Below are 26,768 nucleotides of genomic sequence, written 5' to 3' on the forward strand. Positions count from 1 at the left end.
TTTAAAATAATGGCTATAGGCAGGGGCACAACACCCCTTTATTTTCAGGTGCAAACATCACCAGCCATCAGAACTGGCACCGAGAACAGGAGCAAGGCCGAGTCGTGGCAGCTCCGCCGCAGGGGCAGCACCGTGTGTGTCCGTGCAGTGCGTTTCCACGGGGCACGGCCTGGTCCCGGGCTCGCACTCCTACCGTGGGTCGCCAGCCCACCCCACTCCAGCGAACCCTGGCCTGGCCAGGGGCAGTTAAGAATCTGCCTGCCAATGCAGGGGACACAGGTTCTTGGTCTGGGAAGATTCCACATGCTGCAGAGCAACAAAGCCCATGTGTCATGACTACTGAGCCTGTGCTCTAGAGCCTGTGTGCCACAACTACTGAGCCCACGGGCCGCAAATACTGAATCCAGGTGCTGCAACTACTGAAGCCTGGGTACCTAGAGCCCATGCTCCGCAACAAGAGAAGCCACTGCAATGAGAAGCCTGCGCACTGCAATGAAGAGTGGCCCCAGCTCGCTGCAACTAGAGAGAGCCCACGCACAGCAATTAAGACCTAATGCAGCCAAAAAATAAATAAATAAAAATAAATTAAAGCAAAAATAATGGTCATAAAGATGCTCACCAACCTCAGGAGAATAGATGAACACAGGAGAACTTTAACAAAGAGAGAGAGAAAATATAAAAAGTACCAGTCAAAGGTTATAACTGAAAAATACACGAGAGGTTCAACAGCAGAATGGATGAAATAGGAGCACGAATCAATGAGATGGAAGACAAAGCAATGGAAAACACTCAGAGCAGAAAAATGAGAAAAAGAATTAAAAGAAGCAGGGATACCTTAAGGCATCTCTGGGACAACATCAAGCAGAAAAACATTTGCATTATAGGGGTCCCAGATGGAGAGGAGAGAGAGAAAGGGCCAGAAAAAGTATTTGAAGAAATAATGGCTGAAAACTTCCTCATCTGGGAAGGAAAGAGACATCCAGGTCCAGGAAGCCTAAAGAATTGCAAGTAAGATGTCCCCAAAGAAAATCACACCAAGATACATTATAATTAAAATGGTAACAGTTAGAGAAAGAGAGAATCTTAAAAGCAGCAAGAGAAAAGCAACCTATTATGTACAAAGGAAACACCATAGGTCTATGAATAGACTTTTCAGCAGAAACTTTATAGGCCAGAAGAGAGTAGCATGATATACTCAAAGGGCTGAAAGGAAAAAACTGCCAACTGAAAATTCTCTACCCAGCAAGGTTATCATTCAGAATTGAAGGACACATTAACAGTATTCCAGGTAAGCAAAAGTAAAGGAGTTCATCACCACTAAACTGGCCTTTCAGCAAATGCAGCAAATGTTAAAGGAACTCCCCTAAGCTAAAAAGAAGAGGCACTAACGAATAAAAAGAAAACATATATAAGTAAAAATCTCACTGGAATATGTAAATAATAATAAAGGTAGTAGATCAATCACTTATAAAGGGCAAAAGACAAAAATATTAAAATTAATGAAAATACCATAGTTAAGGGATACATTAAAAGATGTAAAATGGGGCTTCCCTGGTGGCGCAGTGGTTGAGAGTCCGCCTGCCGATGCAGGGGACACGCGTTCGTGCCCCGGTCCGGGAAGATCCCACATGCCGTGGAGCGGCTGGGTCCGTGAGCCATGGCCGGTGAGCCTGCGCGTCCGGAGCCGGTGCTCCGCAACGGGAGAGGCCATAACAGTGAGGGGCCCGAGGACCGCAAAGAAAAAAAAAAAAAAAAGATGTAAAATGTGTCATCAAAAATATAAAGCATAGGGGGGAGTAAAAATATAAAGCTTTGGAATGTGTTCAAAATTAAGTTACTATCAACTTAAATAAAGACTGTTAAATACATAAGGTGTTATATGTGAACTTCATGGTAACCACAAAGAGAAAACTTACAGTAAATACATAAAGGAAAATGAGAAAGGAATCTAAACATAACACTAAGAAAACAGTCAAACCACAAGGGAAGAGAGAAAAAGGGAACAGAGAGGAACTACAAAAAGAACGAGAAGACAGTTAACAAAATGGCAATAAGTGTATAACTACCAATAATTACTTTAAATGTAATGTATATTTGCCAATCAAAAGATATAAGGTGGCTGAATAAAAAACAAGACCCTTCTATATGCTGCCTACAAGTGACTCACTTCAAACACAAAGACACTTACAGACTGATAGTGAAGGGATGTAAAAAGATGCCATGGAAAGGAAAAGAAAGCTGGGGTGGCAATAATTATATCACACAAAAGAGACTTTAAAACAAAGACTGTAACAAAACAAAGAACAGTATATGATAATAAAAGTGTCAATCCAGAAAGAGGACATACATCTGTAAACATTTATGTACCCAAAACAGGAGCACGTTATACATTGGGTTAGCCAAAAAGTTTGTTCGTTTTTTCCCATGACTCTAGTAGTGCTTAGTCGTCTTTAACTTCATTCGAAACAATTCTGTTAGATTGTATTATGACAGCTGACATATCAGCGTGCATTAAAAAAAACTTATCAAAACTGGTGAATTTTTGTGTAGCTATTTTAATATTGAAGATGGAAGAAAAACAACATTTTTAGCATATTATGCTTTATTATTTCAAGAAAGGTAAAAACGCAACTGAAACACACAAAAAAGATTTGTGCAGTGTATGGAGAAGGTGCTGTGGCTGACTGAACATGTCAAAAATGGTTTGTCAAGTTTTGTGCTGGAGATTTATTGCTGGATGATGCTCCACGGTCGGGTAGACCAATTGAAGTTGACAGCAATCACGTGGAGACATTAAATGAGAACAATCAACGTTACATTACACGGGAGATAGCCAACATACTCAAAATACCCAAATCAAGCGTTGAAAATCATTTGCTCCAGCTTGGTTATGTGAATCGCTTTGATGTTTGGGGTCCACATAAATTAAGCAAAAAAACCCTTCTTGACCGTATTTCCACATGCAATTCTCTACTTAAACGTAACAAAAACATTCCGTTTTTAAAACAAATTGTGACGGGTGATGAAAAGTGGATACTGTATGAGAATGTGGAATGGAAGAGATGGTGGGGCAAGTGAAATGAACCACCACCAACCACACCAAAGGCCAGTCTTCATCCAAAGAAGGTGATGTTGTGTATACGGTGGGATTGGAAGAGAGTCCTCTATTATGAGCTCCTTCTGGAAAACCAAACGATTAATTCCAACAAGTACTGCTCTCAATTAGACCAAATGAAAGCAACACTTGATGAAAAGTGTCCGGAATTAGTCAACAGAATACGCATAATCCTCCATCAGGATAACGCAAGACCACATGTTTATTTGATGACCAGGCAAAAACTGTTACCACCTGGCTGGGAAGTTCTGTTTGTTTGTTTTTTGCGGTACGCGAGCCTCTCACTGTTGTGGCCTCTCCCGTTGCGGAGCACAGGCTCCGGACGCGCAGGCTCAGGGGCCACGGCTCACGGGCCCAGCCGCTCCGCGGCACGTGGGATCCTCCCGGACCGGGGCACGAACCCGCATCCGCTGCATCGGGAGGCGGACTCCCAACCACTGCGCCACCAGGGAAGCCCTGGCTGGGAAGTTCTGATTCATCCGCTGTATTCACCAGACATTGCACCTTCGGAATTCCATTTATTTCAGTCTTCACAAAATTCTTTTAATGGAAAAAATTTCAATTCCCTGGAAAACTGTAAAAGGCACCTGCAACAGTTCTTTGCTCAAAAAGATAAAAAGTTTTGGGAAGATGGAATCATGAAGTTGCCTGAAAAATGGCAGAAGGTAGTGGAACAAAAGGGTGAATATGTTGTTCAAAAAGTTTTTGGTGAAAATAAAAAATGTATCTTTTATTTTTACTTAAAAACCGAAGGCATGGGATTTTGGATACAGGATCAGACATAATGCAGATTCCTGGAAACTTCAATCAAATGGGAAAGACTAAGTGTTCAAGGATATGGAAGAGCAAGGATTTGACTGAGGTGGGCAGGTTTTACTACCCCTACAAGTTGGACACAGAGGACCAAAGGAATCCTCTAGGGTGGTTTTATCACTCCCTGGTATTTTAACTTTTTATTTGGCAATAATTTTAGAGTTACAAAAATGTTGCAAAAATAGCCCAGCTATACTCTTCATCTTGATTTCCCTTAATGTTAACTTCTTACATAACCATAGTACAAAATCAGGAAGTTAACATTGATACAATACTATTAACCATGAGATGATTATTGAAATTAAGTTATTGCAATCTTGGAGAAAGAACATACTCAAATGGATAAATACTGGCTGCTAAAAACAGAAACGTGGAGCTCTCTTGTCCTACCAAATGGTAATAGGAAACAGTACCAGGCCCAGGATCATCAGTGAAACCACACCTATGATACTGGAATAACTGGGAGTCTGTTCCCACCTCCTGCCTCTTTCCCCTTTAACTCTCACTTGGGGTTATCAGAAAAGCAGATGGATCTGGGTGTTGACTGAGAATTATAGAAAACAATGAATTTTGTGTTAACTATGGCTGACATTGTTTCTCTGTAGGAAGAGCTTTCTAAATCACCGCTGACTGAAATCCTTTTATTGATTTTACAAGCATTGTTTTCAATCCCAATACGTTTTAAATATCAACAGCAGTTTGCTCTCACTTACAGTCTTGCCTCCAAGATATTTCAATTCTCTAACATTTGTCATAATCTGTGAAGGTGGGATTTAAATAGGTGTCCTGAACCTAATTCAGGTAGTAAAATTACTCATTATTAAAATTACCGCAAAAAAAAAAAAGAAAAAAAAATCCTTTACAGATAAGGAAACTGGATTCAGAAGCTTAATTACGTACCTTGCTAAGAATCACCACGCTATTAAGGAGCAGGATCAGACTGGAGCCCAGGAAGTTCTCTCTCCAGAAACATCTCCCTGCTCTGGAAGCCATTGTAGGTATCCTTAGCTCTAGGAAAAAGGCTCAGTAAAGGATTGAGGGTTAAGGGTAGGATTAGGACTATGTTTCCAGTGATCCCTTGAATTACAATCACCTGGGATGCTTTTTAATACTGATAAATCAAATATTTATAAATCGAATGGAATTTTTTTTTTTTTTTTTGCGGTACGCGGGCCTCTCACTGTTGTGGCCTCTCCCGTTGCGGAGCACAGGCTCCGGACGCGCAGGCTCAGCGGCCATGGCTCACGGGCCCAGCCGCTCCGCGGCACGTGGGATCTTCCCGGACCCGGGCACGAACGCGTGTCCCCTGCATCGGCAGGCAGACTCTCAACCACTGCGCCACCAGGGAAGCCCTGGAATATTTATAAATGGAATATTTCCTGCCATATCAATAAACAAAGGATGTCACAGTCATCAACGATTGCAACCCTCCAACGTAAGCCGGTGAGCCCTGAGGAAACTCAGGGCTGAAAAGAATACCTGCCATCTAGCAGCCATCAGACTGCAGCCACTTCCTGCAATGAGCCCTGAGGAAACTCAGGATGTGAAAATACAGGGTACTGGCCCCAGATAGCTGAGGTGCATATCAAAGGAATGATTTCAGTGAGCCCAGGCTCTTGCATCTTCCCATACATAGAAAAGCACTAAATTCGTTACCTTGAGATATCTGGTTTTCTTTAATTAACAATAATCTTTTGACTTCCCGACTACCTTCCCTTGGTTGCAAAACTCATATATCCTGGCTCCTGCCCCCCCCCCCCCGCCTCCTTGGAGCAGTTTCTCAGAGTTATCTGAAATGCTGTCTCCAGGGCTGCAGTCCTCATTTTGCCCCAAATAAACCCCAAATAAAACTTAACTCACAACTCTTCACGCTGTGCATTTTTTAAAGTCAACAATACTCAAACTTGGAACTGCCCGGTATCTTTCCCAATCCTTTAGCTGTCAGCAATCTTCGTACTTCTATTTCGACACTCGCCATATTGGACCGCAGGATTAATAATTACCATAAAACTCTTATTTTAGCAGATACTCTTCCAGGCAGGCAGTAGTGGACTGCACAAACTCCAGGTGACCTCACAAAGCGGTTTAGCAAGTGTCCCTTCGGTCGCCCAACGGGAGTAGCGCAAACGTTCCAATTGCGACTGCCTCCCAGGGAGGTGGAGAGACACCAGGCCCTGCCCTTGACTCCGCCGGGCCGCCCCTTCTCTGCTGGGATCCAGATGGCGGCGACGGTAACGCTGGAGCCTGCAGGCCGCTGCCGCTGGGACGAGCCCGTGCACATCGCCGTGCGCGGCCTGGCCCCGGGGCAGCCGGTCACGCTGCGCGCGTCCCTGCGCGACGAGAAGGACGAGCTCTTCCGAGCCCACGCGCGCTACTGCGCCGACGCCCACGGCCAGCTGGACCTGGAGCGCGCGCCCGCGCTGGGCGGCAGCTTCACGGGGCTCGAGCCCATGGGGCTCCTCTGGGCTTTAGAGCCCGAGAAGCCCTTGCTGCGGCTGGTGAAGCGGGACGTGCAAACGCCCTTCGCCGTGGAGCTGGAGGTGCTCGACGGCCACGACCCGGAAGCCGGAGGGCTCCTGGGCCAGGCGGTGCACGAGCGCGACTTCCTGGCGCCGGGGGTGCGGCGCGAGCCCGTGCGCGTGGGCCGGGTGCGCGCCACGCTCTTCCTGCCGCCAGGTGAGCAGCCCACTTCCCAGGCTGTTGTGGAAAGCCAGGTAGAGTCCTGAGACCCTGGGCGGGCCCTTGCCTGGCTAGGGAACCCCGTGGTTGTGGAACTTCCCTAAATTCGTCCCCAAGCTCCAAAGTCTATCATGAATTCTGGGTGGAAGTTTCTCCTCTAAATTTCAGGACACTTGCTGGAGGTACTGCCATTCCCTTAGCTATATGCTAAAAGTTCATTCAGAGTACTCAAAAAGTGTATGCTGCTATGTGCCAGCCATGCAGCTGTGTCTCAGATACTAATATTAGGCAGTGACTTCTGTGTGCAGGAGTGATTTTGGTCTTCTTTCACATCAAACTTCAAAGGAAACTAAAACCCAGAGATAGAGGCAGTGCCCCATAATACTAAAAAACAAACAAAAAACTCCCTGAAGGTCCCCTCCCCCATAATAAACAGTCTGTCAGTGTTTCTCAACCTGGGATGATTCTCTCCCACTCCAGGGGCATTTGGTAATATCTGGAGACATTTTTGATTGTCACAATTGGAGAGGGTGCTGTTGGCATCTAGTGGGTAGGTGCTAAACATCCACAATCCACGGGACAGCCCCACAACAAAGAAATATCTTACTCAAAATGTCTATAGTGCGAAGGTTGAGAAACCCTAGTCTAAGTAAAAACAAGGTGCTTGGTAGGTAAAAGTGGCCTGTAAACAAGACAACTGACCCGCCGCTTCCAACCAAATTCCTGACTGAAACCCCTGCTATACAGAAATGCTGGAGTTGCCACTGCTCACAGAATTCCTAAACTGAATTCTGTGATTATTCTCCAAAACAGGAGGCCCTGCTTTATTCTTACAGCTCTTCAGCAATTCACAGCCTTAACTAGCACTGCCCACTCAACTGTGAACTCCTGGGTCTGGAATTGGGACTTATACATCTCCATATCTGTATGCCTAGAGGCTTACACAGGGATATAATAAGAGCTCAATAAATCATACTGACTGATTCAATAAGAATCTCCTAAAAACTTTAATTTTTAAAAAAATATTTCAAAAAAAAAAAATCTTTCACTGCCCAGTTGTGATATTTCAATCAAGTCAGTTGTTAACCAATTTAGGATCTACTCTGTGGCCCATTTAAAATTTATTGTTTTCTGACTCAAAGTCTTTTTGTAAATAATGCAGAAAAGTTCAATTATTTAACAAATATGTGTTAAATCAAGGACTATGCTACATACAGTAACTAGCAAATTCAGACATGGGCCTCACTGTACCTACTGCCTAATAGAGGATACCGGCAGCTATACTTGGATCTGTGAGTGTGGTAAGTGCTATGATAAGGGAGGTACAGGCCCAGGGTGCTGGTGGGAACATATAAAAGGCTATGTAATTCAACTCAGCCTTGGAGGGCATCTGGGAAGTCTTCCAGGAAGGGAGATCTAAACTTAGATTTGAAGATTGATGAGCCAACCAGTTCAGAAATGGTGGAGAGGGAGGAGAATAGTGTACATCATTTTCAGGGCCAAAGAGAGCATAGCACATTTAGGAATGGCGTTCTTTAAGGCTGGAGCAGAGGGTGTAAAGGAGGTGGGGAGTATATTCTAATAATCCCCTGTATATGTAGAGCGCTTTACAGCTGTCAAAGCATTCTCAGTTTTGGGGGGGGGGGTTTGAGGAAAATTTGGTGGAAAATGTACATTTCATCTTATGTTATTTCTAATTTGGTTTATATTATCGTTGTTGTTTTTTGCAAATATAGGAAAAATTATGGAGAAAATAAGGCATTTTGTTCCCCCTCCCTTCTCCCCAAAGTTTGTTAAAAAAAAAAAAAAAGACAAAGTAAAAAGAGTCCTTTTCCACCAAACTCCCACCCACAGCCTTCCTTGCTTTAAAAACTTCTCTTTGCTGACTGCCAAAATCTGAAACCCAAGAATGTCTTTTGAGTGTCTAAAACTCCTTATGATTTGTGGTGCTCTCCAGGCACAGGACCATTCCCTGGAATCCTCGATCTTTTTGGAAGTGGTGGTGGCCTTTGTGAATACAGGGCCAGCCTCCTGGCTGGACATGGTTTTGCTGTGCTCGCTCTGGCTTATTTCAGATTTGAAGACCTCCCTAAATATTTGAATAACGTGTGCCTGGAGTACTTTGAAGAAGCTGTGGACTTCATGCTGCAACATCCAAAGGTGGGTTCTGGTGCTCACCTGAATGCAGAGGAGAGGGGGTAGAGCAGGCACAGGGCTGGATCCAAAAGCTCTACCAGGACACCCAGGGCTGGAAATATGCCATGAGACACAAAGGCTCCTTCAAAAGTTGTTAGGATTATTATTTTCATTTCTGCCCATCTCTCTCCAATCCCTTAAGACTCAACTGTTTAGTTCCCTGTAGTTCTTGACCAGAATTCAAAGAGCTAGACTAAAAAGTTACTAACCTTAAGCTCTGGTTCTGTGTCTACCACCAAGTGGCATTATAATCCTGAATAAGGCAGTTTACCTCTCTGGAATTCAGTTTTTTTCATTTGTAAGAGTAAGGTAGGGACTTCCCTGGTAGTCCAGTGGTTAAGACTCCGCGCTTCCGCTGCAAGGGATGGGGGTTTGATCCCTGGTTGGGGAACTAAGATCCCGCATGCTGTGCAGCATGGCCCAAAAAAGAAAAACAAAATTAATGTAAATGTATAGAGAGGAAAGTTTGACTGTAAAGAGATTTTTGAGACAATTGGTGACATTTGAATAGGGGTTGTGTATTCGATGATATTAAAGAACCATTAATTTTGTTAAGTGTGTTAATGGTATTGTGGTTTTGTAGAGAAAGTTCTTATATGAGACTGGAAAAATTAATTAAAACATTTTGGTATGATTATCAATGGAATACATAGTCTTTGCTACTATCTAGACTTAAAGAAACCCAAACGTTCTAATGTTAAGGAGTAAGATGTACTGCAAGGCCTAACTCTGTTAGAATTCAGGGACTGGTCTCAATAGAGCTGCTAAAACCTAGATGATCATGAACTGTGATGACTGGCTTATTTATGGGATATAAGCCCCCAGGAGCAAGAAGAGACCAATATATACTATCAGTTCTGCCCTTAGACCTAGGCAAGAGGGGCTTCTGCTCTGGACCTTTTGTTTTAGATGACCACTCTCTGGCCTTCCTTTGGCTGCATCCCTGACCACAGGGTGCAGAGTTTGAGGGGCCAAGGGAGTGTGTCTACCTGGAACCCATGTGCCCCTCACACCATGCCCTTTGGATCTGGAACCCCACAATTATCTTCTAACCAGCTTTGATCCTGCTTCCAAGCCCTATGCCTCTTCTCTGGGTCCATTAATGTGAATACACCTAGGCCTTAAACATATAGGCTGGGGTGTCCAAACGCATGTGTGAGAGGGCCCTTATGGTACATGATGGAGCCAGGCAGGGATGGGAAGAGAAAGAGAGTTGGCCAAGGACCAGGGACTAGGGCCAGGGGCTGGCACTCCCCCCATGCCATGTTCTAGTACAGAACTCCAGGAAGTTCCAAGATATAAAATTTGAACCTGACCTTATAAGTTGTTATGGAGGTATATTTATCAAGGTAGCAGAAAAGAATATATTTTATTTAATTTTCAAATATTTATAACTTTTAAATATTTAGGTATAGGGTATATGGGCCTCTGTGTGTACTCTTGACCTAGTCACCGTAAATGTTAGTGGAGGGCCTGCGTACCAGGAAGTTAATTGATTTGTTTGGGACTTCCATGTCAGTCCAGTGGTTAAGATTCCGTGCTCCCAATGGAGGGGACACAGGTTCAATCCCTGGTCAGGGAACTAAGATCCTGCATGCCGTGCCAGTGCAGCCAAAAAAAAAAAAAATTGATTTGCTTATTAGAAGATACGTTTGAACTTTGTGGATTGTTGCATAAGAAAGAAAAGCAAATGACATTTGAGAAAGCTGCCTAGACAATGTAAAATCACAGTTTAAGTTCTCCATTTATGAATTCTAGACTTGTTCTCTCTCTCTTTCTTTCTTTCTCTCTTTTTATCAGGTGAAAGGCCCTAGTGTTGGGCTTCTTGGCTTCTCCAAAGGAGGTGACCTGTGTCTCTCAATGGCCTCTTTCTTGAAGGGCATCACAGCTACTGCAGTTATTAATGCCTGTGTGGCCAACACAATAGCTCCTCTGCATTACAAGGATATGATTATTCCTAATCTCAGCAGTGACCCAGGAAAATATAAAATCACTGAGTCAGGCCTTTTGAATTTGGTGGATATTTGGAACGACCCACTGGAGAAACCCAACCACCAAAGTCTTATTCCATTGGAAAAGGCCCAGGGACCCTTCCTGTTTATCGTTGGCATGGATGATCATAACTGGAAGAGTGAATTCTATGCTCAGATAGCCTCTGAACGGCTACAAGCCCATGGGAAAGACAGACCCCAGATAATCTACTACCCAGGAACTGGCCATTGTATTGATCCGCCTTATTTTCCTCTTTGTAGAGCCTCTGTGCATGCAGTTTTGGACCAACCAATATTCTATGGAGGTGAGCCAAAGGCTCACTCAAGGGCACAGGTAGATGCCTGGCAGCAAATCCAAACTTTCTTCCATAAACACCTCAATGGTAAAAAATCTGTCAAGCCCAGCAAGTTGTAACATTGTAATCATAGACCATATACTGTTAATAAAAATCCTAGTCATACAACATGTATTAGGTTTTCCAGAGAACCTAGGAACCTTTTTGTAACAAAGCAGCCATCTCAGCTTCACTGTCAGGTCCTACTGGATTCTGACCCTTAGCAACACTACTCTCTTCACCGCTGGGTCCATCCCTTTCTCCCCTGAGCTTTTCCCAGTGTGTAGGCTTAACTCTGATCTTATCTGTAGGACCAATCTTAACCTTAAGCAGGAAAAATGTAAGAAGTGCCTGCCCAAGTCTCAACTGCTGGCCTAGATTTGGCCTGTGTTCTGGTTCCGAGGACTGAGCTTTTGTACTGCTAAGAGTCCCATATACTCTCTGGGTCCTAACTGACCATGTCTGAGCCTTGGGAACCTGCGCACTTGAGCCCCTTAAGGAATGGACTCTGCTTCATTCTTGTTTCTGTACCCCACTTTGAAGATTGGGGGCATTGACATACTTAGTATCCTAAGCTTTGCTTTTATTTTATGAATGAGGCCCTAGACTTCGATTTCTTCCTTACTGATAAAGTATCCTTTACAAATTTTGAATTTAAAATTCAAAGGATACTTTACAAAGTAAAATTGAATCCTTTACAAAAAAAACTGCTGTAAGCAAAACAGTTTATTGATATATACTGTTGATATACTTCCTCTGTATTTACCGTCTGAATTCTCAATCTCGGTACTTGGCTACCTAGAGGAATGCCTTGATGCCAGTAGATTTTCAGGACTTAATCTTTGGATGTCAGGTTATACCTGACAAATTAGACTTCCTCCTGATACCATCGGTTCCTATTACCTTCCTACTGGGAAGGACTGGGATCAGTCTATCTCAATCCATTGCCTTATACTGGGCACTATCTAGAGTCATGAGACCAGAGCAGAGGGTCTTCCCTGAGTGCAAGAATATTTTTCTGAGACACATCACTTGGCTTGCTGGGCACATACTGTCTTTCACCAATTTGAGTCTATTCAAGCAAATGCCCATTAGATCTTAATCTAGTGAGAAGGGTTCCTTACTTAATTTTGACCAATTGTTAAAAATACGTGTTGAGTGTGTTTATTCACTATGAGTATAATTTTCTGTGATTTGAATCCTTAGAGCCTGTGCTTTAACTCACTCTGAGGTGGTCCTGCTACTCTAGAGATGCCTTTGGGATGGGGTATCATAGGAAGAAGTTATAAGGAAAATGGCTGGGAGGGTGAGAGAAGTGAGGGGCGGAAAGGTAACACCAGAAGCTTAAACATGAGGGTGATGACTAAACGTATCTGTGTACTAAAGCACTAGGTGTAGGGATGGCCCTACATCCTAATTTCTTCCTTACTAATAAAGTAGCCTTGGAATGCCCTATACTGACTAAGATATTTGGTCACTTTCCCCTCAGAGTTGATTATATATGGCCCCCTGTCTCTAAGATTTGAAAAAGAATTTCAGGTTGTTACAGAGCTACCTAAAATATGGTAAATGTGAATTAAAAGGGAGAAACAGAAAAGGTATCCATAAAATGGAGCCAGAAATGAGGCCAATACAATAGTGCTTATTATGAGGCCTATATACTTGCCTTGATTGGGCCACTTGTTCAGTCATTTGTTTTCTAGTGGTTTATGCAGAGAAGGAAACCTAATCAGTTACACAAAATTTACAGCCTTCATAAAATAAAATCAAAGCTTAGAAATCAGTTTCTCCCAAAGGCTGTCTTACTAAGAAACATTAAATGATGTAAAGGGTAGTACCCTCAAGGTTGCCTCTACAGTAGATATAAATCCCAGGCTCCATCGCTTACTGTGTGACCTTGGGTAAGTTATTAACCTCTCTAAGCCTCGATTTCCTCATCTATAAAGTGGGGATAATTATAGTGATAATAATAGAAACTACTTCATTGGGCTGTTGTGATTAAATTAGGTCATCCAAGTAAAGCACGTAACATATTTAAACTCTCAAATATTAGCTCTTATTATTTCAGATGAGGAAATTGAGACCCAGGAGGGTTAAGAAATATATCTGGTTGATGAGAGAACTGGGCCAGTCCAACTCCAGAGTCCATGGCCTTCATTAACCATTTGGCTCTACAGCCTTCCAACATGAGGAGATAAGCTCAAATAGTGCAGAGCTGACTGGTGAGGATTACTTAGCTGGAAAGTCAAGGATAAGTTAGGGTCCCATAATGGAGGCTCCATAAGCCAAATTGGAGAGTTCAGATTTATGTATTTATTTTGGAAACCACCATTTTATTGAGCTCTCCTCACACGCAGAGACCTATTCCAGCAGTCTTTTTGCCACAGGCATCACAGACACAGGGGTGTGACCAGCGCGCCCCCCACTGCCCACTATTTGACCCACCCATGAGAGGGAGATGGAGAGTTTAGACTTAAAATAAGAAATAAGGAACCATTTTTTAACATACTGATTTTTGTTTTTCAATGACAGTCAGTAATTTTTCCTTGATGCTTAGTGGCTCAAAGAAGTTGAAGCCTAAAAGAAAATTAGTTGGAGACACTTAAAAACAACAACAGCAACAAATCAAGGGCTTCCCTGGTGGCGCAGTGGTTGAGAATCTGCCTGCCAATGCAGGGGACACGGGTTCGAGCCCTGGTCTGGGAAGATCCCACGTGCCGCGGAGCAACTAGGCCCGTGCGCCACAACTACTGAGCCTGTGTGTGTGAAGCTTGTGCTCCACAACAGAGGCCGCGACAGTGAGATGCCCGCGCACCGCGATGAAGAGTGGCCTCCGCTCGCCGCAACTAAAGAAAGCCCACGCACAGAAACAAAGACCCAACACAGCCAAAAAATAAAAAAAAAAGTTGGATCATATATTCAAAAACAAAAAATCAGAAAATATAACCAAATTCAGCCCATTGTGCTGCTTTTGTTTGTACGCCTAATGCCCTTGAATGTACTTCCATCAGGATGAGAAAGGCCAATGAACCATTTTGAAAGCAAATATTGATACATGTTTTTGTCAACCACTGATCCTTTAAGAAATATTTGTATAACCTTGTTACAATTTTCAGCAAACTGAAAACCACAAACACTTCTTAATTCTTTCAGAGTATCATGGTTAAGCTATTGTGTACATTCATTTTAAATGGTCTTTGCACACTGGAAAGATAAAAGCTTGTGGGAAGCATTCTGTTTTTTCAGGTGGTACATGCAGAGATGCACAACATCCAATATTTATGGCCACTATAATGATGGATGTGGGTGGCAGAAGTCAAAATTATTTGCGTTAGGGACTTCCCTGGTGGCGCAGTGGTTAAGAATCCCCCTGCCAGTGCAGGAGACACAGGTTCAAGCCCTGGTCTGGGAAGATCCCACATGCCACGGAGCAACTAAGCCCGTGAGCCACAACTACTGAGCCCACATGCTGCAACTACTGAAGCCCACGTGCCTAGAGCCACAACAAGAGAAGCCACTGCAATGAGAAGCCCACACAGCACAACGAAGAGTAGCCCCGGCTCGCCGCAACTAGAGAAAGTGCTCGTGAAGCAACGAAGACCCAACGCAGCCCTAAGTAAATAAATTTATTTTTTTAAAAAAATTACTTGAGTTGTTTTCTAAAACTGGGAGTCAGCCATGTATTCTCCAAAGACAGAGAGACTTTAAACAAGTACTTTTCAAAAAGACAGGGTTGTTGATCCAGTAACCATGTGCTTTCAGTGGCAAATATTTTCCATCCATAAATCAGAATACATGATAATTACAATCTTATTTATGGGGTAAGAGGGATAAGATATATATCTGAAAATGAGATTGTTCCAAAGGGAATTCAGGATTACATATCCACACATCTTACTTGACATAGCAGTTTAATAGAATGGTTTTACCTGGGTTAATTAACCTCATTTTACATGTACATTTTAAGATAGAATTCTATACTGGAAAACAAATTTTAAATTACATATATAAGTACATTATTCATTGTAAAAGATTCAAGTAATACAGATAAAATTTAAAAACCTCTTAACTCATTACTCAATCGCAGTCTTCTCCCAGAGGTATTTACTGTTACCAACTTGAAGTGTAGCCTTCCAGAACCATTTTGTATACATGGACAGTTTTATTTTGTGAGTTCTACGCCTTTTTCTTTTAAAAAACAAACAAACCATAAATGTCATATATAATGTAAGTTTTTTTCCCTGCATGTAAAAATATACATTTTTAATAATTATGCCAGGCCACAGGACAATATAGATTATTTCCACAGTGTATATACATCTGTACTCTGCCTCATCTGAAACGTTTAAACTTTAATCTCGACAGTCTTTTTTTCTTTTTTAACAGTCTTTATTAATCCAGGCAAAAATAACCTCAAGCAAGAAAAGGAATTTGGCGGGAGCCTAGGACATGTAGCCTCCAACTAAGTTTAGGGAACAGTGTCCCCTAATGGCCAGAGAGGGATTTTAGAGAAGGCGACCGGAGGCATTTTGTCAGAAATCATTAATTTCTCATTCTCGACACGTCGAAGGGTAGGCTAGGTATAAGCTCCTGCCTCTTCCGGACGGTCCCACTTCGGGATCTCCAAAAGCACAACCGACCCCGGGCCCTCCTAAGTCGCCCCTTTTTGCAGCTCTTCACTGAGTGACGCCCCAGGAACCAGTCCAGGTCCTCTTGAGACCCGGCCTGCTTCTTCCCCTCCAGGCCACGCCCCTCCGGGCCCAGCCCCTCCTGCTGCACTCCAGCCGGCCCCGCCCCTGCTCCCGGCCCCGCCCCGCCTACTGAGTCCAGTTCCCCTTGCGCCAAAGCCACGTCTGCGCGCCTGCGCTCAAAGCCGCAAAGATTCCCGCACCCAGTGACTGGCGGTTCAGGCCGCGCTCCGAACTCCCGCCCAGCTCCGGAAGTCTGTGTCCACATCATCCCTTTCCTCCCAAAAGGCCGCGACCCTGGCCGTCAAGCGCAAGACTGGACTAACCAATAAGCTCCTGGGTATTAAAGTGGAAGGCTTAGGCCCCAGGGTGCGGGGCCCTTTGGGGTTCAGTGATCGAGGCCGCCTCTTCCTCTCGCCTGCCGACAATGAGGCAGACGGCAGTGGGGCGGGAGGTGTTGGACCCGGCCAGGGACCGATCTCCGAGCTCTGGGCGGCGACTTCAGGGGCGTGGAGCCCATGGGGCTCCTGGGGAGCCTAACGCCGGCCGGCTCGGAGGATGCCTCCTCTGCAGGATGCTGAGGGGAGTGATGAAAACCCCCTCAAAGTGGAGGTGACCGTCCACCACGCGCCGTGTCGGCTGGCGGTGCAGCTGAGCCCGCCGCCCGCCTCCGCCCAGGTGCAGCACAGTTCTCTCCGCGCCGAGCTCGGCAGCTAGCTGGCCGCCTGCGCGGCTTCCTGCTGCCACCTGGTGCGTGAGGCCTTTAATGCAGAGAGCCTTGCAGTGGATTTAGGGACTGGACTTAAACGGGCTTGCTTTGCTAGTTAATTTGTCGTCTGAGAATAACGCGAGTGTCTTTTTTTTTTTAAACACATGATATCGTTTATTCTGGAAGCATTTCCCCCTAAAAAGGCACAGTATTTTAAAGAAAATTAGCTTTTCATAGGCACTTGTATTTCAATAATCTGGTGAAGTTTTGCATGGTTTTCCATCACATGAGAGTTATTTCTCTGAAGTGCCAATTATGTTATTCAATAAGATACTATTTTTTAAAATTTTATTTAATTTATTTTTTTATACAGCAAGTTCTTATTAGTTATCCATTTTATACATGTTACTATATATATGTCAGCCCCAATCTCCCAATTCATCACACCACACCCCCACGCCCACCCCATGCCTCTTTCCCCCTTTGGTGTCATATGTTTGTTCTCTACATCTGTGTCTCAGTTTCTGCCCTGCAAACCGGTTCATCTATACCATTTTTCTAGGTTCCACATATATGCGTTAATATACGATATTTGTTTTTCTCTTTCTGACTTACTTCACTCTGTATGACAGTCTATAGATTCATCCACGTCTCTACAAATGACCCAATTTCGTTCCTTTTTATGGCTGAGTAATATTCCATTGTATATATGTACCACATCTTCTTTAGCTATTCGTCTGTCGATGGGCATTTAGGTTGCTTCCATGTCCTGGCTATTGTAAGTAGTGCTGCAATGAACAATGGGGTGCATGTGTCTTTTTGAATTATGGTTTTCTCTGGCTATATGCCCAGTAGTGGTATTGCCGGGTCATAAGGTAATTCTATTTTTAGTTTTTTAAGGAACCTCCATACTGTTCTCCATAGTGGCTGTATCAATTTACATTCACACCAACAGTGCAAGAGGGTTCCCTTTTCTCCACACCCTCTCCAACATTTGTTGTTTGTAGATTTTCTGATGATGCCCATTCTGACAGGTGTGAGGTGATACCTCATTATAGTTTTGATTTGTATTTCTCTAATAATCAGTGATGTTGAGCAGCTTTTCATGTGCTTCTTGGCCATCTGTATGTCTTCTTTGGAAAAATGTCTATTTAGATCTTCTGCCCATTTTTGGATTGGGTTGTTTGTTTTTTTAATATTGAGCTGCATGAGCTGTTTGTATATTTTGGAGATTAATCCTTTATCCATTGATTCGTTTGGAAATATTTTCTCCCATCCTGAGGTTTGTCTTTTCACCTTGTTTGCAGTTTCCTTTGCTTTGCAAAAGCTTTTAAGTTTCATTAGGTCCCATTTGTTTTCCTTTACTCTAGGAGGTGGATCAAAAAAGATCTTGCTGTGATATATGTCAAAGAGTGTTCTTCCTATGTTTTCCTATAAGAGACTTATAGTGTCCGGTCTTACATTTAGGTCTCTAATCCATTTTGAGTTTATTTTTGTGTATGGTGTTAGAGAGTGTTCTAATTTCATTCTTTTACATGTAGCTGTCCAGTTTTCCCAGCACCACTTATTGAAGAGACTGTCTTTTCTCCATTGTATATCCTTGCCTCCTTTGACATAGATTAGTTGACCATAGGTGCATGGGTTTGTCTCGGGGCTTTCTATCCTGTTCCGTTGATCTATATTTCTGTTTTTGTGCCAGTACCATATTGTCTTGATTACTGTAGCTTTGTAGTATAGTCTGAAGTCAGGGACTCTGATTCCTCCAGCTCCATTTTTTTCCCTCAAGACCGCTTTGGCTATTCGGGGTCTTTTATGTCTCCATGCAAATTTTAAGATTTTTTGGTTCTAGTTCTGTAAAAAATGTCATTGGGGGCTTCCCTGGTGGCGCAGTGGTTGAGAGTCCACCTGCTGATGCAGGGGACACAGGTTTGTGCCCCGGTCCGGGAAGATCCCACATGCCACGGAGTGGCTGGGCCCGTGAGCCATGGCCGCTGAGCCTGTGCGTCCGGAGCCTGTGCTCTGCAACGGGAGAGGCCACAACAGTGAGAGGCCCGCGTACCGCAAAAAAAAAAAAATGCCATTGGTAATTTGATAGGGATTGCATTGAATCTGTAGATTGCTTTGGGTAGTATAGTCATTTTCACAATATTGATTCTTCCAATCCAAGAACATGGTATATCTCTCCATCTATTCGTGTCATCTTTAATTTCTTTCATCAGTGTCTTATAGTTTTCTGCATACAGGTCTTTGGTCTCCCTAGGTATGTTTATTCCTAGGTTTTTTATTCTTTTTGTTGCAGTGGTAAATAGGAGTGTTTCCTTAATTTCTCTTTCAGATTTTTCATCATTAGTGTATAGGAATGCAAGAGATTTCTGTGCATTAATTTTGTAACCTGCAACTTTACCAAATTCATTGATTAGCTCTAGTAGTTTTCTGGTGGCATCTTTAGGAGTCTCTATGTATAGTATGTCATCTGCAAACAGTGATAGTTTTGCTTCTTCTTTTCCAATTTGTATTCCTTTTATTTCTCTTTCTTCTCTGATTGCCGTGGCTAGGACTTCCAAAACTATGTTGAATGATAGTGGTGAGAGTGGACAACCTTGTCTTGTTCCTGATCTTAGAGGAAATGCTTTCAGTTTTTCACCATTGAGTATGATATTTGCTGTGGGTTTGTCATATATGGCCTTTATTATGTTGAGGTAGGTTCCCTCTGCCCACTTTCTGGAGAGTTTTTATCATAAATGAGTGTTTAATTTTGTCAAAAGCTTTTTCTGCATCTATTGAGATGATCATATGGTTTTTATTCTTCAGTTTGTTAGTATGGTGTATCACATTGGTTGATTTGCGTATATTGAAGAATCCTTGCATCCTTGGGATAAATCCCACTTGATCATGGTGTATGATCCTTTTGATGTGCTGTTGGATTCTGTTTGCTAGTATTTTGTTGAGGATTTTTGCATCTATGTTCATCAGTGATATTGGTCTGTAATTTTCTTTTTTTGCAGTACTTTTGTCTGGTTTTGGTATCAGGGTGATGGTGGCCTCACAGAATGAGATTGGGAGTGTTCCTTCCTCTGCAATTTTTTGGAAGAGTTTGAGAAGGATGGGTGTTAGCTCTTCTCTAAATGTTTGATAGAATTCACCTGTGAAGCCCTCTGGTCCTGCACTTTTGTTTGTTGGAAGATATTTAATCACAGTTTCAATTTCATTACTTGTGATTGGCCGTTCATATTTTCTATTTCTTCCTGGTCCAGTCTTGGAAGGTTTTACCTTTCTAAGAATTTGTCCATTTCTTCCAGGTTGTCCATTTTATTGGCATAGCGTTGCTTGTAGTAGTCTCTTAGGATGCTTTGTATTTCTGCTGTGTCTGTTGTAACTTCTCCTTTTTCATTTCTAATTTTATTGATTTGAGTCTTCTCCCTCTTTTTATTGATGAGTCTGGCTAATGGTTTATCAATTTTGTTTATCTTCTCAAAGAACCAGCTTTAGTTTTATTGATCTTTGCTATTGTTTTCTTTGTTTCTATTTCATTTATTTCTGCTCTGATCTTTATGATTTCTTTCCTTCTGCTAACTTTGGGTTTTGTTTGTTCTTCTTTCTCTAGTTCCTTTAGGTGTAAGGTTAGATTGTTTGAGATGTTTCTTGTTTCCTGAGGTTGCTATAAACTTCCCTCTTAGAACTGCTTTTGGTGCATCGTATAGGTTTTTGATCATCGTGTTTTCATTGTCATTTGTCTCTAGGTATTTTTTGATTTCCTCTTTGATTTCTTCAGTGATCACTTCGTTATTAAGTAACATACTGTTTAGCCTCCATGTGTTTGTGTTTTTTATGTGTTTTTTTTCCCTGTAATTGATTTCTAATCTCATAGAGTTGTGGTCAGAAAAGATGCTTTATATGATTTCAATTTTCTTACTTAAATTTACTGAGGCTTGATTTGTGACCCAAGATGTGATCTATCCTGGAGAATGTTCCATGTGCACTTGAGAAGAAAGTGTAATCTGCTGTTTTTGGATGGAATGTCCTATAAATATCAATTAAAATTATCTGGTCTGTTGTGTCATTTAAAGCTTGTGTTTTCTTATTGATTTTCTGTTTGGATGATCTGTCCATTGGTGTAAGTGAGGTGTTAAAGTCCCCCACTATGATTGTGTTACTGTCGATTTCCTCTTTTATAGCTGTTAGCACTTGCCTTATGTATTGAGGTGCTCCTGGGTTGGGTGCATATATATTTATAATTGTTATAGCTTCTTCTTGGATTGATTCCTTGATCATTATGTAGTATCCTTCCTTGTCTCTTGTAACAGTCTTTATTTTAAAGTCTATTTTATCTGATATGAGTATTGCTACTCCAGCTTTCTTTTGATTTCCATTTGCGTGGAATATCTTTTTCCATCCTCTCACTTTCAGTCTGTATGTGTCCCTAAGTCTGAAGTGGGTCTCTTGTAGACAGTATATATATGGGTCTTGTTTTTGTATCCATTCAGCGAGCCTGAGTCTTTTGGTTGGAGCATATAACCCATTAAATGGATTAAATCCATTAAATGTTTAAGGTAATTATCGATATGTAGGTTCCTATGACCATTTTCTTAATTGTTTTGGGTTTGTTTTTGTAGGTCCGTTTCTTCTCTTGTGTTTCCCACTTAGAGAAGTTCCTTTAGCATTTGTCGTAGAGCTGGTTTGGTGGTGCTGAATTCTCTTAGCTTTTGCTTGTCTGTAAATCTTTTGATTTCTCCATCGAATCTGAATGAGATCGTTGATGGGTAGAGTAATCTTGGTTGTAGGTTCTTCCCTTTCATCACTTTAAGTATATCATGCCACTCCCTTATGGCTTGTAGAGTTTCTGCTGAGAAATCAGCTGTTAACCTTATGGGAGTTCCATTGTATGTTATTTGTCATTTTTCCCTTGCTGCTTTCAATAATTTTTCTTTGTCTTTAATTTTTGCCAATTTGATTACTATGTGTCTTGGTGTGTTCCTCCTCGGGTTTATCCTGTATGGGACTCTCTGTACTTCCTGGACTTGGGTGGCTATTTCCTTTCCCATGTTAGGGAAGTTTTCGATATTTCGATATTTAAATATTTTCATGGGTCCTTTCTCTTTCTCTTCTCCTTCTGGGACCCCTATAATGCGAATGTTGTTGCATTTAATGTTGTCCCAGAGGTCTCTTAGGCTGTCGTTGTTTCTTTTCATTCTTTTTTCTTTATTCTGTTCCGCAGCAGTGAATTCCACCATTCTGTCTTCCAGGTCACTTATCCGTTCTTCTGCCTCAGTTATTCTGCTATTGATTCCTTCTAGTGTATTTTTCTTTTCAGTTATTGTATTGTTCATCTCTGTTTGTTCTTTAATTCTTCTAGGTCTTTGTTAAACATTTCTTGCATCTTCTCAATCTTTGCCTCCATTCTTTTTCTGAGGTCCTGGATCACCTTCACTGTCATTATTCTGAATTCTTTTTCTGGAAGATTGCCTATCTCCATTTAGTTCTTTTTCTGGGGTTTTATCTTGTTCCTTCGTCTGGTACATAGCCTCTGCCTTTTCATCTTGTCTATCTTTCTGTGAATGTGGTTTTTGTTCCACAGGCTGCAGGGTTGTAGTTCTTCTTGCTTCTGCTGTCTGCCCTCTGGTGGATGAGGCTATCTAAGAGGCTTGTGCAAGTTTCCTGATGGGAGGGACTGGTGGTGGGTAGAGCTGGCTGTTGCTCTGGTGGGCAGAGCTCAGTAAAACTTTAATCCACTTGACTGTTGATGGGTGGGGCTGGATTCCCTCCCTGTTGGTTGTTTGGCCTGAGGTGACCCAACACTGGAGCCTACCCGGGCTCTTAGGTGGGGCTAATGGCGGACTCTGGGAGGGCTCATGCCAAGGAGTACTTCCCAGAACTTCTGCTGCCAGTGTGCTTGTCCACACGGTGAGACACAGCCACCCCCCACCTCTGCAGGAGACCCACCAACACTTGCAGGTAGGTCTGGTTCAGTCTCCTATGGGGTCACTGCTCCTTCCCCTGGGTCCTGATGCACGTACTACTTTGTGTGTGCCCTCCAAGAATGGAGTCTCTGTTTCCCCCAGTCCTGTCGAAGTCCTGTAATCAAATCCTGCTAGCCTTCAAAGGCTGATTCTCTAGGAATTCCCCCTCCCGTTGCCAGACCCCCAGGTTGGGAAGCCTGACGTGAGGCTCAGAACCTTCACTCCAGTGGGTGGACTTCTGTGGTATAAGTGTTCTCCAGTTTGTGAGTCATCCATCCAGCAGTTATGGGATTTGATTTTATTGTGTTTGCGTCCCTCCTACCGTCTCATTGTGGCTTCCCCTTTGTCTTTGGATGTGGGGTATCTTTTTTGGTGAGTTCCAGTGTCTTCCTGTCGATGATTGTTCAGCAGTTAGTTGTGATTCTGGTGCTCTCACAAGAGGGGGTGAGAGCACGTCCTTCTACTCCACCATCTTGAACCAATCCCACATGAGTGTCTTAATTCCTTTATTTTGTCTCCTAGACATCAGGTGGGACATTCATTCCCCTAAGTGGTGGCCGGGATTTAAATTTAATCTGCTTGCATACCTCTCTTCTGCCAGCTGCCCATCCTAACTCCTAGTGCTGCAGAATCTATTTCTCGAGAGCATATACTTTGCAAATTTGCTCTTACTAAGCCTAAAATTGCTGTACAGTTTCTAGCATTACATGCTTGCTTGCCTACCTCTGCTAGGCAGAGCTTTGTGTTAACTTTTCTCATTATCAATTCTTGTTAAAAAGTGGCGAGAGTAGTGGATACAAACCTTATCTGTCATTGGTATCTGTCCAAGCCCCAAAGTGACTGAAGGCACACTATATATTGCTCACTCTTTTACACTGCCTTCATGTTAAGATAAAGATGACCTTTTTGTTGTTATCTGACATATTCTAATAACTTGGAGACCTCCACCATGATGAGAAAACTGTTGTGTTGCTCATTTCATAGATCAAAGAACAGCTTCTGTATAATATAAATGAGGAAACCAAGGACCAAAGTGTTTTAACCAAATCACACAGCTAGGTGATGCTGAAATCAGGGTGCAGTCAACTCTTTGAGGTCTAACTCTAACCTTTATAAACACAGGCTGAATGAGTGAATCAATGAGTGAAATAATTGGGTTTTTAAAAGCCCAGTCTGGCTTATCCCCTACTCTCACCCTCAGGATCCTCAGGAACAACTAACTAATCTTTTATTTATTTTATTTCTTTTCTTTTTTTAGTATTTTGGCTGCGCCCTGCAGCTTGCGGGATCTCAGTTCCCCAACCAGGGATCAAACCCAGGCCACGACAGTGACAGCACTGAATCCTAACCACTTAGGCCACCGGAGAACTCTCTAAGAATCTTTTAAATGAGAGATTTAACATTTTCGTGGCTGGGGTTTGAGGACGAGTAGGTAAGATTTTTTTGAAATAGCCTATAAGATCCTAGCAAATTTTCATACTGGGGATTAAATTAATGAATTGAAACAAAATAAACAAAATTCTGGGTTATTTTAATGTGATAAGCAGGTTAGTATTTTGAAGCCTATGGTTGGAAAACTATTGCCAGAATGATTTGAGGGTCTGTACGTTGTGTCTTTCTCATGGTTTGCTTTAGGCTTTCTGGAACTAATCTTGAATCTAGAAATGCTTGAGATTTATGTAATTTTAAAAAAAGCAGTTCAAGATATGCTGAGATATCTAAATGTTAAGAAAACCACCTTATAAAGATCACTACCTTAATATGTACACCCTAGATTACATTTTGGTAGCTAGATGTGCCTAACGTCTTTCTAGATTTGAGAACTTAGAAATGGCCTCTGGCACAGGAATTTTAGGCCTCTTAGTTTGGCTTCTATCCTCATGTTCTTGCCATTTCTTCTGTACTTATATAGATTTATCTAGCACTTTTAATTGGAATAACACAGAGGTATATATCAGAAAAATACTAGGAGGCAATTGGCTGGGAAATTCCTCTCTTGGAGTGGTGAATGAATAACATAATCTCCAGTAGGGTATTTTTTTTTAATTAATTAATTAATTTATTTTTGGCTGTGTTGGGCCTTCGTTGCTGCGTGCAGGCTTTTCTCTAGTTGTGGCGAGCGGGGGCTACTCTTCGTTGCGGTGCTCGGGCTTCTCATTGCAGTGGCTTCACTTGTTGAGGAGCACGGGCTCTAGGCACGCGGGCTTCAGTAGTTGTGGCTCGTGGGCTCTAGAGCACAGGCTCAGTAGTTGTGGTGCATGGGCTTAGTTGCTCCGCGGCATGTGGGATCTTCCCGGACCAGGGCTCGAACCTCTGTCCCCTGCATTGGCAGGCAGATTCTCAACCACTGCACCACCAGGGAAGCCCCAGTAGGGGTGTTAAGAGAGAAATAACAGACCAATGTTAGGGGGGCTATTAGTTTGACATTTTACTACCTTTCCACACATACTGTTCACTTTATATTACACCTTTGTTAGACCTTTAAAATAGTTTAAACCTTGTTTAATTACAGATTTTGGTCACTCTGTTTCTTGTTTGTTGAGAAGTCAAAGGGCCTTTTAAAGCTGTATCTTTTTAAATGAGGTATTATATTTTCATAGCTCAAAGTCTGCATAACTATTTACTTAGATTTACCAGGACTGACACTTCAAACCAAAACACTTTCCATTTCTTTGGTGCTAGTTTTCATAATTTTTTCCATTTCCCAGTGATTTTCTCATGGCGGGGGGAGATATAAAACCATTTGTACATTTACAGCTTCAAAATAGTCTATTTATCTATTTCAACCACAACAATAATCCTATTTCAACCAAAACAGATGTTTTCTTTTCCAAGCAGATAGGCAAATATTTAAAAAAGAAAAGAATACATCATATAACTAGACTCTGACTTAAAAAATGTTAGCTGGGTATCATAGTTCATTAAATGTTCTGTCATCTAATCCAAGATTAATCCCCTTTCCTGGTTTATAGATGGTCCTTTTCCTGGTTTGATTGAAATGGTTGGTGATGGAGGGTTAAATGAATGTTAAGCGAGTCTCCTGGCTTGTCAAGGATTTGCCGTGTTTTGGTTATGAAGATCTACCTCCAATCATGAAAGATTTAAATTTAGATTACTTTGAGGAGGCAGCTACATTTGTGCAAAGTCACCCAAAGGTGAGTGGAATGGTGGAGAGAAATGTGTTTAAAATGAACTCATTAGGCAAATCAAAACCATCTCACACGTGTCGGAATGGCTGTCATCAAAAAGATAAGAAACAATAAGTGTTGTCGAGAAGTGGAGAAAAGGGAACCCTCATGCTCTTTTGGTGGGAATGTAAATTGGTACAGCCACTATGGAAAACAGTATAGAGGTTCCTTAAAAAACTGAAATAGAACTACCATAGATCCAGCAACTTCACTTCTATATATTTTTCTGAAGAAAATAAAAACACTAATTTGAAAAAATATATGGACAACTATGTTCATTGCAACACTGTTTACAATAGACAAGATGCGGAAGTGATGTAACTGCCCATGGATAAAGAAGATGTGGTATAAATATACAGTGGAATATTAACTATAAAAAAGAATGAAATTGCGGGACTTCCCTGGTGGTCCAGTGGTTAAGACTCCATGCTCCCAATGCAGGAAGCCCAGGTTTGATTCCTGGTCAGGGACCTAGATCCTGCATACTGTAACTAAGGGTCCACGTGCCGCAGCTAAAAGATCCCACATGCCACAACTAAAGATTCCACAGGCCACAACAAAGATCCCGCACGCGGCAAAGATCCCACCTGATGCAACTAAGACCTGGCGCAGTCAAATAAATAAATAAATATTTTTTTTAAAAAAAATGAAATTACCATTTTTAACGACATGGATGGACCTAGAGGGTATTATGCTAAATGAAATAAGAGAAAGACAAATACTGTGTGATTTCACTTATACATGGAATCTAAAAAACAAAACAAATGAACAAACATAACAAAACAGAAACACAGTCATAGATACAGAGAACAAATAGGTGGTTGCCAAAAGGAAGAGGTGTTGGGGTAGGAGAGAAATAGGTGAGGAAGATTAAAAGGTAAAAACTTCCAGTTGCAAAATAAATGTGTTACAGTTGAGGAAGGTACAGTGTGGGGAATATAGTCAATAATTACATCTTTGTATGATGACAGATCGTAACTAGATTTATCATGATGATCATTTTGAAATGTATGGAAATATTGAATCAGTATGATGTGTAACAGGAACTAACATAGCGTTGTAGGTAAAATATACTTCAAAAACAAAAAACTCATAGA

General features: G+C 42.2%; 1 protein-coding gene and 1 long non-coding RNA gene across 3 annotated transcripts; one reads left to right on the top strand and one right to left on the bottom strand.

Moving 5' to 3' along the window:
• Nucleotides 1–2,535: 2,535 nt before the first annotated feature.
• Nucleotides 2,536–7,207, bottom strand: LOC111176281 (uncharacterized). Its single transcript, XR_016391822.1, has 2 exons — nt 4,829–7,207; nt 2,536–3,763 (listed from the first exon to the last, which is right to left on the bottom strand). It is a non-coding gene; the product is annotated as an uncharacterized LOC111176281 (long non-coding RNA).
• On the top strand, nt 6,028–15,556 carry ACOT6 (acyl-CoA thioesterase 6). 2 transcript variants are annotated; one of them, XM_022576616.3, is made up of 3 exons: nt 6,028–6,604; nt 8,565–8,767; nt 10,604–15,556. In XM_022576616.3, the coding sequence occupies exons 1-3, from the start codon at nt 6,148–6,150 to the stop codon at nt 11,207–11,209; spliced, it is 1,266 nt and encodes a 421-aa protein (XP_022432324.1). In that variant the 5' UTR covers nt 6,028–6,147; the 3' UTR covers nt 11,210–15,556. The 2 variants fall into 2 exon arrangements, with proteins under 2 accessions (XP_022432324.1, XP_089762342.1); XM_089906216.1 differs by lacking the exon at nt 6,028–6,604 and adding an exon at nt 6,656–7,908.
• The last annotated feature ends 11,212 nt before the right edge of the window (nt 15,557–26,768 follow it).

Source organism: Delphinapterus leucas, chromosome 2 (assembly GCF_059928025.1).
Source record: "Delphinapterus leucas isolate spDelLeu-1000000601 "Yukka" chromosome 2, BTC_Dleu_Yukka2, whole genome shotgun sequence".
Lineage (NCBI taxonomy): Eukaryota > Metazoa > Chordata > Mammalia > Artiodactyla > Monodontidae > Delphinapterus > Delphinapterus leucas.